The sequence below is a fragment of the Raphanus sativus genome, unplaced genomic scaffold (assembly GCF_000801105.2).
Source record: "Raphanus sativus cultivar WK10039 unplaced genomic scaffold, ASM80110v3 Scaffold0057, whole genome shotgun sequence".
Classification (NCBI taxonomy): domain Eukaryota; kingdom Viridiplantae; phylum Streptophyta; class Magnoliopsida; order Brassicales; family Brassicaceae; genus Raphanus; species Raphanus sativus.
In genome coordinates this window covers 68,601-78,078 of record NW_026615380.1, presented here as the reverse complement: position 1 = coordinate 78,078, position 9,478 = coordinate 68,601, and the positions used below count along the sequence as shown (strand labels likewise).

Genomic DNA, 9,478 nt, shown 5'->3' with positions numbered 1-9,478 from the left:
CTATAAACATTCTCTCTCTCTTTCCTCTCCTCTCTGTTTTATAAATTATTATTACACGTCTCTATGTAAATGCTATAACATGTGTGTATATAGTATGTATATACCAATAAATCTTATAGGTATTACGGTATATACCAAGAAATCTTACACTGTAATACTTTCTTATACAAAATGTTTCCTCAAATAATATTCAAATGGTGGTTATTTACTTAGTTATAGTGTTTTCTGGTCTTTTGAAAACTGTTATACTTGATGTAAATTCGTTCCGTGGATTGATGTCAAGAACTCAGACTACAATAGTACTTTTTTACTACAATATTACCATGTACTATACTAGCGAGTATGTAGATATAACATAACAAAAGAGTAATAAAATATTGATATCTTATTACATATTGTTGATTGTTATCACTACTTAGTCGCGGATTGTCTAATTTTTTTTAGAAAAAAAATTTGGGTTGATTGGTTGGATTTGATATTATAAGTATGAGTCAATGAGACTTTTATTTTCAACCTTTTCTGGTCTGCTGATTTAAAATGTACGAAGAGTATTCTTATTTTTATTTTACACCACTTAGGATGGTACTTGAACAACTTTGGTTTCACGTATTTGGCCTATTTATAATCAAACAGCGTAATATATACGGCTTTTTGGGAAAACTGCATAACATGCATGTCGTTTTTCATTTTTCTAGGTGTCCAAAATAACATATTCATATATATGCGTTATGAACGATCCACGCAATTACAATATTGGATGAGAGACAGACATAAGGATGTACTAAAATGTAGAAGAAGAAATAGAAGGGAAGGTTACTTGGGTGGATCGATGTGAAAAGGAAAAAGCAAAACCCACTAAGCCATTACATGATATCGACCTTCTTATCTTTTTCTTCTTTATTTTGTAACTTTTTTAAATCACATTTCTTTCGTCGGTACCTTTTATAACTTAATGAAACCTCCAAACTATCTAACTAATCCATTCCCATGAAAATAAAGGATTTATATAAGCTATGTGACAAGATTGGGGAAGTGGTAAATCTCCACTAAAAATAACTACACATTTTTGTAAAAAAATACAAAACCAGTAGGATCATTATGTCAAGAATCGAGAATGTTAATAAAAAGAAAAACATTCTTGATTAGACAAAAAGAGAGAACGAATATTGTTTTAAAATAACCAGTCTCTCCTCTCTCTAATTATGTTTTCACTAAACCCAATTAGGTTCAAACATTCTATTAAGTCCAAAGAATAAACATGGGACAACAATTCGATACAGAAATATCATCTTTTCATGCTCCATTCTATCTTTAAATTACTAATTATAAAACTCATAAAACCACCAAACCCATTCTCTACAACTCATCTTCTTCAAAGATTCACCCACTCCCACTGAGAAAAAAGTAAAAAAAATATATATACGTGCACCAAACAACACATGATGCTGATGCAATATACACAGCAAAGTATTAAATCTTAGATATTGTGGGTCTCCCATCTCTCGTCTCTGTCCTCTATTCATTTTCTTATTCCATATTAAAGAAAAAAAGATGGATACTCTCTTTAGACTAGTCAGTCTCCAACAACAACAACAATCCGATAGTATCATTACAAATCAGTCTTCGTTAAGCAGAACCTCTACCACCACTACTGGCTCTCCACAAACTGCTTATCACTACAATCACAACAACTTCCCAACAAACGACGTCGTCGAAGAATGCTTCAACTTTTTCATGGATGAAGAAGACCTTTCCTCTTCTTCCTCTCATCACAACCATCACCATCCTACTAGCAGCTATTACTCTCCTTTCACTACTCCCACCCAAATACCATCCCGCCGCATCATCAACCCCTCCTTCCACCGCAGCCGCAGCCTTGGCCTCGCCGTACTCTTCCTCCGGCCACCACAATGACCCTTCCGCTTTCTCCATCCCTCAGACTCCTCCTTCTTTCGACTTTTCATCCAATGCCAAGTGGGCTGACTCCATCCTCCTCGAATCCGCACGTGCCTTCTCCGACAAAGACACCACACGTGCGCAGCAAATCCTATGGACGCTCAACGAGCTCTCTTCTCCCTACGGAGACACCGAGCAGAAACTGGCTTATTACTTCCTCCAAGCTCTCTTCAACCGCATGACCGGCTCAGGCGAACGCTGCTACCGAACCATGGTAACCGCAGCAGCCACAGAGAAAGCTTGCTCCTTCGAGTCAACGCGAAAGACCGTGCTCAAGTTCCAAGAAGTTAGCCCGTGGGCCACGTTTGGACACGTGGCGGCCAACGGAGCTATCTTGGAAGCAGTTGACGGAGAAGCAAAGATCCACATCGTTGACATAAGCTCAACGTTCTGCACTCAATGGCCGACTCTTCTAGAAGCTTTAGCCACGAGATCAGACGACACGCCACACCTAAGACTAACCACTGTCGTAGTCGCTAATAAACACGTCAACGACCAAACCGCAACGCATCGTATGATGAAAGAGATAGGAAACCGCATGGAGAAGTTCGCTAGGCTCATGGGAGTCCCTTTTAAATTCAACATTATTCATCACGTGGGAGATTTATCCGAGTTTGATCTCAACGAGCTCGATCTTAAAGCGGACGAGGTCTTGGCAGTGAACTGCGTAAGCGCCATGCATGGGATCACGCCACGTGGAAACCCTAGAGACGCTGTGATATCTAACTTCCGAAGGTTAAGGCCTAGGATTGTGACCATAGTGGAAGAAGAAGCTGATCTAGTGGGCGAGGAAGAAGGGTTCGATGATGAGTTTTTGAGATCTTTTGGAGAATGTTTACGTTGGTTTAGGGTTTGTTTTGAGTCGTTGGAAGAGAGTTTCACGAGGACGAGCAACGAGAGGTTGATGCTAGAGCGTGTGGCGGGACGTGCTATCGTCGACTTGGTGGCTTGTGAGCATTCGGATTCGACGGAGAGGAGAGAGACGGCGAGGAAGTGGTCGAGGAGGATGAGGAACGGAGGGTTTGGAGCCGTGGGGTATAGTGATGAGGTTGCTGATGACGTCAGAGCTTTGTTGAGGAGATATAAAGAAGGTGTGTGGTCGATGGTACAGTGCTCGGATGCCACGGGAATATTCCTTTGCTGGAGGGATCAGCCGGTGGTTTGGGCCAGTGCGTGGCGGCCAGCGTAATAGGGTTGGTCGAGATGGTTTCACACTTGTGGTTTAATATGGGTTTTGGGATTGAGAGTTACTATATGATGATAATGCGTTCATAATTTGAAATTTGCTTTTGAATAGGACTGATTAAATCATAATATTGAGGAGGAGATTTGTCAAGGTTCATAAATTCGTGATATTTATTTTGTTTTTAATATTTTCTTTTAAATGTTGTGATTAGTTTGATTCATGCGAAAGAATATGGTTTATTTTCCTTTATAATGAAAGTCTTTTTCATATACAGGAAGTTCTTAAGTACTACTATATCGTGTGATTTTATTTTTAATTAAACTAAGTGACCATTTGATATGAGTTAGTTACTGTTACATTGAATGATCAATTAACTGGAATTGATAGTGGATAAAAATATAAAAAGACTAAAAGGTCTTCAGATTCAACTAGAGGTTTTACAAGTTGTGGTACGTAGTTATATATTCCATGTTTCTATCACGTAAAGGCTTTGTCTCTAAAGAGAGGTTGTTCACTACTTCACTTCATCTGGTTCTTGTATACATATATAGAATCTCAGGACAGCTAGTTTGGTCGAGGAGGAATCTCTTCGTTGGAATCTCGAGAATGCAGCTCTATAGTGCCCTGCACTCTTCTGAAGATGGATTAACGTATTTTTTGATCATTTATAAACAAACTTAGAGCATTATAATTTCGATGGTATCTAGTTTGAAACATTAATATTTTTAACTGCTTTTACAGTTCTTCCGGTTCACATTCTGAGGCGTGGTTTGTAAACCAAAGACAAAAAAAAAATCAACGTTTCTTACACGACGGTTAATCACTTACAAAATGATAGCTTATTCACTTGTGGCTCTTGTGAAGTGTATACCATTTATTTATATTGGCTTTTTAATAATGCATCATCTTTCACCTTTAGCTTTATAAAAAGATAAAGGGACCAGTCTTTTATTTGATTCACACATATACATCTATACATATATTATGTCTTCAGTGGATTACACATGCATATACCTAAATGTTTATGGCCCCCCTTACCCTCATCATGTTTTTATTTAGAAAACAGCCCATAAAAAGCGAACAGTTGAAATAAATAGTTAATCCATTGATACCATCAGTTACATATTTAGTTTTTGAATCCGAGAAAGAAAATAAATTATGAAAAAGTAGTGGGAACTGCTTTTGAGATATGTGGCTAGTTTCACTACAACTCTCTTTCTCCCTGCATCTTTTGATGTGGCTTTTGCCTCCCCCATGTTAATATTGGTAGATCTTTTAGCTTCGCTTTTTAAGCTAATCTTTTTTTCAAAAACCTAGCTTCTTTTGGTCTGTTTTCGTGTTTATAAAGTCATGCAGAAAGCAAATCAATACAATAAAAATCTACTAGTTGGCCCATTTTTGCTTTAACTAGAATCAAAACCTTGTTAGGTCCCTTTATACCACGACTTGACCATAAGACACATCTAACTAAAAATGCCTAAATTCATAGGGAATATCTCAACTAATTCCATAATGTAAAAGGTTATAAAAATTTATACGGTCCTTTTAAACCCTTTTCATGATGAATCGAGTGTTGTTAAACGCAGAAGCCCTTATTTATGTATAGAGAAAGAAAGGAAACAACACATTTGTATTGTATAACTAAGAGAAATGAGCTTTGGAAAAATCATATAAAGAAGTAGGTTTACAAGAGCACCTTTAACGCAGGGTTCTAAACACAATATCTAACAATGGATTAAATGAAAAATACAAGAAAAAGTTGAGAGAGAATGTTGAAAAATTCTAAAACCACACAAGAACCAGTATATAAACTTTTTGGACAACTGTTATATTACTAGTGGTTTATATTTTCTATTCAGATATGTGATTTAATTTTTTTACAAAATAGTAACATTTTAATACCTTTTGTAATATCCAAACCGATGGACATGCTCTTAAGTTTTTGTGACAAAAACGATTCAAACGAAATTTTCAGTCTCATGCTTCTTGAAACCATATTCTGGTGGTATTCGTCATCACATTATCATGACTCTTGGTCTACAAAAACCTTGGTCTACAAAAACAAAAATCACATATGACTCAATGCAAAGATGCACGAACTTCTGAAGTATCTACAATATTTATTATTTTCTTCATAGATTTGCAATAGTTTTCTTATCACTTACTGTACTGATGATCTTAATAAATCGATCATATCTTCAAATGGGTTCGGTTTGGTCTGCTGCGGTCTTATTAGTGGAAGTTGTTTTTATATATGGGCTTCTTTAAATGGGCCACATACTCAGCCCATGCGATTTTAACGAACAAATGAAAATGAAATCACACGGGACGAACAGAAAACCCTAAGCGAAAAACCCCACTCACCGGCGAAGATGCGATCTCCGATCTCCGGTCTCTTCTCGAGATCCATCAGCTTCCTCCACCGCACCCCACCTCTAACCGCCGCCACTCGCCACCTATCCGCCGTCGCTTCCCCCGAAGCCAGAACGAAGAACCTCGAGCGGATCGCCGACGACTTGCTCAACCTCAACAGGATCGAGCTCTACGATTACTCGATCCTCTTCAGCCACAAACTCGGCCTCAACCGCTACGGATCCGCCGTTTCCTCCCCCGCCGGAGATCTCCCAAACGCATCCGCCTCCGCCGAGACCAAAACCGCGGAGAAAACGGCTTTCGATGTGAAGCTGGAGAAATTCGATGCGGCTTCGAAGATCAAGGTCATCAAGGAGATCAGGGCGTTCACGGAGCTAGGGTTGAAAGAAGCCAAAGATCTCGTTGAGAAAGCTCCTGTTATTGTTAAAACAGGTCTCAGTAAAGAAGAAGCTGAGAAGATCATGGAGAAGCTCAAAGCCGTTGGTGCTACTGTTGCTTTGGAATAGAAATTAAAAAAGTTTGATTGATTGCAAAATGTTTTTTTTTTTGGTTTTTAAACAATAATAATGAACGCTGTTGTTGTTGTTGTTGTTATATTGAGATGCCACTCTTATCAGGGAGTAGCTTCTTCATGTAGTACTTTGATTTTCTTGAGAGGTTGATTCTTTGCCTTCTAGTCTCTGGTATCACCTCTATTGAACATTCTTGGAACCCTCGTCTCACGAACCAGTCTGCTGTACGCGTTGTGAGTAGGAACAGCGTGTGCAGCCCGAGAGAGGAAGCTTTCTTCTCTATGTAATCTACATAAACAGACTGTGTCATTGATGTTTTTACTAGTGTTTGGTTTAGTTTAGTTTACCTAGCAGTTTATCGCCTTGGCCTTGACCGCGGCAGTCTGATGCAACTGCGATGGCTGCAACTTCTCCGCATTTGTCTTGGAAGAATGGGAACAGAGCTGCACAAGCGATGATCTGGCCTTCTCTTTCTACAACCACGAAGGACTCCAAAGCTTGGAGTAGCTGCACATCAAATTATCAACTCTTTAATACAACGAGATGTGGGGGGGAGATAGGTAAGGCTTTTAAGACAGACCTCCTCATCGGTTCTGCGGACCAAGATCCCAGCTTCCTCCAAAGGTTTGATGATATGTCTGATTCCTGCAAGATCATCCACTTTGGCATCTCGTGTTCCTTCGTATACATCACTGTGGTGCGGCAATAATACAGCATTGTAAGAGGAATAAACCGGGGCTCAAGACCAAGATAATAAAAAGTATACCTAGCAACCATAGTCCCCATTCCATCTCGTTTGAAAAGCTCCAACAATAGAACTCCAGTTATAGTACCATCTAACAAGTGCACTCTTTTGACTCCACCCTGAAGCAAAAACAAAAGGTTCAGTTCAAATGGTGTTGCCACCAGTGAATATGAAGACCAAGGTGTTTCATTTAATTCTCTCACTCTGCAGACAAACGCAGCAGCAGCCAGTTCGGAAAGATAACCGTTTTGGCGGCTTAGTCTCTCCTCACCACCAATAGCAAAACCTTGCTCACCACTGCCATTGTCAAACCCAACACCGTTTTGAAAGATGGGAGTGTGGTTTCCGTTTCCCCAAAAAAACGCGCCTCTCTCGTTACCAGGAGGAGAAGTAACCTTATCGATGCTTCTTCCATCACCTACAGCCTTAACGTAATTAGCAGCAATGTCGCTCTGTTGTGCACGTTTTCTCACTAACGTATCTGCTTCTTTGAGTGTCAAGAAACGAATAAGATGTCCACCCTCATCAAGAATTGGACCGTCCATTATGCAAATGAGCTTGTCTGCTCCTATAGCTAATGCACAAGCTGTAGCAACCTCATAGGTACTGCACAAGTAAAGGATGTGTGTGTGTCATTTATATTACATAATGAAAACATGTAGAGAGAGAGAGAGAGAGAGAGCATACTTGCAGTTTAAGACTTCTCCGGAGCTAGAGTGTCCCAAGTTCCTCAACAGGACTACAGAACCACCGTCAAGCCTCTCACAAATGCGGTCTACATCTATCTTCTTCACTTCACCAGTCGCTCCAAAATCAACACCATCAACAACACCTCTCCTCTGCACCAACATCAACAAACCAGTGATGAGATGAGACTGAAGGAGTTGCAAATAAGTGTGTACAAAGAAGAACTCACTTTAGCTGCAAAGAAGTTGCCGGTATCAACCCTGACACCAATATCATGTAAACGACTACTGTCACCATGCCTACGGATATTGCAAATGGAAGGTCCAGGAGATAGTTTAGCCTCGAGCATCACTGAGATAGCTCCTGCAGCTTCCGTGGCAGCTTGCAACGATGCTTCATCCGTTACTCTGTAACGTCCCACATATGTAGCCTCGCGTCCTGCAAAAATATTTATTTAAAATATTTATTTACTCTGTAACATCCTAAGCCACTAGAGGGAGGCAAATGTTTTATTCATATCTGACCTCTCTCAGACAGAAGCTGGTCGATTTGAACTTGAGTTCCAGGAACCAGAACGAATCTTATCCCAAGATGATGAAGAAACGCTATGTCCTGTAAAATCAAATTTACTTAAAATAAACGTTTGAGAACTGTAAACCACATTTCATTGCAAAAAAGGATAACCTTCAAAATGGGATCACAGTAAGGGCCGGTAAGTATGTCGCCGGAGATAACGACGACGAAAGTGCAGCCGCCGTGGGCCCAGAGATAAGGCCAAGCTTCGCGGAACCAACGCACGAACTCTTTGTCGTCCACCTGATGCTCAGCCTCCTCCACATCGCCGCCTGCACTCGCCGCGTAGCTGTTGTTGTACATATTGCAATTCACCGCCAGAGAACCAACCGGCTTAAACCGCGGAGAGGTAAACCGGAGTTCACCAGGCCTCAGAGATGAAAGATCCTTTCTTGTTTGGCGAAATTGGGATGGAACATAGCAGTTCGAAGAACCCAATAATGCTCCCCGCTGCATTATCTTCAGAAGAATTCAACTAAATTTCACAAAAAAAAAAAAATGAATTAAACCGACGGAGACGGCGGTCTATCGTCGGAGAAGGCGGCGGTTATTGCAGTTGTGGGACCCACCGTGAGTAGGGTTTTATTTATCTAATGCTAATTCAACTCTTTTCTTCTTCTTCTTCTGCTTCACTGCCGAACACTAAATGTCTCTGGTCGTGAGAGCTTAAGGTGTCAGTCACCACGTGGAGTCAAAGCTGTTCGATTACGATTAACCGGTTCGGTCCTTCACTCCAAAACTACCAATCGTGACTACACAAACACAATTGATTCGAAGGTGGGTTTTTTTCCTTCTGTTCATACAAGTCATAGAATCACCAAGTTGGGTTTTAAGAAGCGTTCTGGAATCCTTTACTAGCCCAACCACATCTAAAGAGCCACCAAAGTGGGCTTTTAAGGGATATAAGATATTGCATAAAGCCCCTCAAACTATTTATTTTATGTAGGAGACCAACCTCGATCTATAAAGTTTCCATAAACGGCAAAGTTCTGGTGGAATGCGGACAACCATGTCAATAAAATCCACTGGATCGCTTGGGATACGATGTGTCTGCCAAAAGAGCTAGGAAGGTTAGGTTTTAAGGACCTGAAATATTTCAATCAAGCCTTGTTGGCCAAGTAAGGATGGAAACTAGTCAATCAACCGGACTCCCTGGTTGCCAAGCTTTTGAAGAGCAGATATTATCCAAACTCATCTTTCTCAGAAGCGGTGATGGGAGCTAGGCCATCCTTTGTCTGGAGAAGCGTGTTATATGGCAGAGAATTGCTAGAAAAAAGATTAAAATGGAAGGTAGGAGATGGTAGAAAGACCAGAGTTTGGATTGATAAATGGGTGTCCGATCCAGAGTTGGGGATGAGAGCGCCATGGATAAAAAATGCAACCTTTGATGTCAATTTACTTGTCAGTGAGTTGATAGATGTCAATACTCGAACATGGGATCGAGAT

The 9,478-nt window shown here is 40.3% G+C and overlaps 2 protein-coding genes and 1 pseudogene across 2 annotated transcripts; 2 read left to right on the top strand and 1 right to left on the bottom strand.

Moving 5' to 3' along the window:
* The first annotated feature begins 1,436 nt into the window (after positions 1–1,436).
* Positions 1,437–3,411, top strand: LOC130500908 (protein SHORT-ROOT-like; annotated as a pseudogene).
* Positions 3,412–5,452: 2,041 nt separating this feature from the next.
* On the top strand, positions 5,453–6,191 carry LOC130500907 (uncharacterized). Its single transcript, XM_056995829.1, has one exon. The coding sequence runs from the start codon at positions 5,515–5,517 to the stop codon at positions 6,019–6,021; it is 507 nt and encodes a 168-aa protein (XP_056851809.1). The 5' UTR covers positions 5,453–5,514; the 3' UTR covers positions 6,022–6,191.
* Positions 6,012–8,815, bottom strand: LOC108855845 (probable amino-acid acetyltransferase NAGS2, chloroplastic). Its single transcript, XM_018629759.2, has 10 exons — positions 8,602–8,815; positions 8,144–8,507; positions 7,984–8,071; positions 7,689–7,897; positions 7,460–7,611; positions 6,976–7,378; positions 6,794–6,891; positions 6,608–6,719; positions 6,375–6,534; positions 6,012–6,315 (listed from the first exon to the last, which is right to left on the bottom strand). Exons 2-10 carry the CDS (start codon positions 8,486–8,488, stop codon positions 6,107–6,109), a joined length of 1,776 nt encoding a protein of 591 aa, XP_018485261.2. The 5' UTR covers positions 8,489–8,507; positions 8,602–8,815; the 3' UTR covers positions 6,012–6,106.
* Positions 8,816–9,478: the final 663 nt, after the last annotated feature.

What these genes read in the sequence shown, in the direction of transcription:
- LOC130500907 (XM_056995829.1), top strand. Translation starts at nt 5,515, where the DNA reads ATGCGATCTCCGATCTCCGGTCTCTTCTCGAGATCCATCAGCTTCCTC.
- LOC108855845 (XM_018629759.2), bottom strand. Translation starts at nt 8,488, where the DNA reads ATGCAGCGGGGAGCATTATTGGGTTCTTCGAACTGCTATGTTCCATCC. An exon ending in ACTGTGATCCCATTTTGAAG is followed by an intron (nt 8,072 to 8,143) that starts GTTATCCTTTTT and finishes TTGATTTTACAG; the next exon opens with GACATAGCGTTTCTTCATCA. An exon ending in CCAGCTTCTGTCTGAGAGAG is followed by an intron (nt 7,898 to 7,983) that starts GTCAGATATGAA and finishes ATATTTTTGCAG; the next exon opens with GACGCGAGGCTACATATGTG.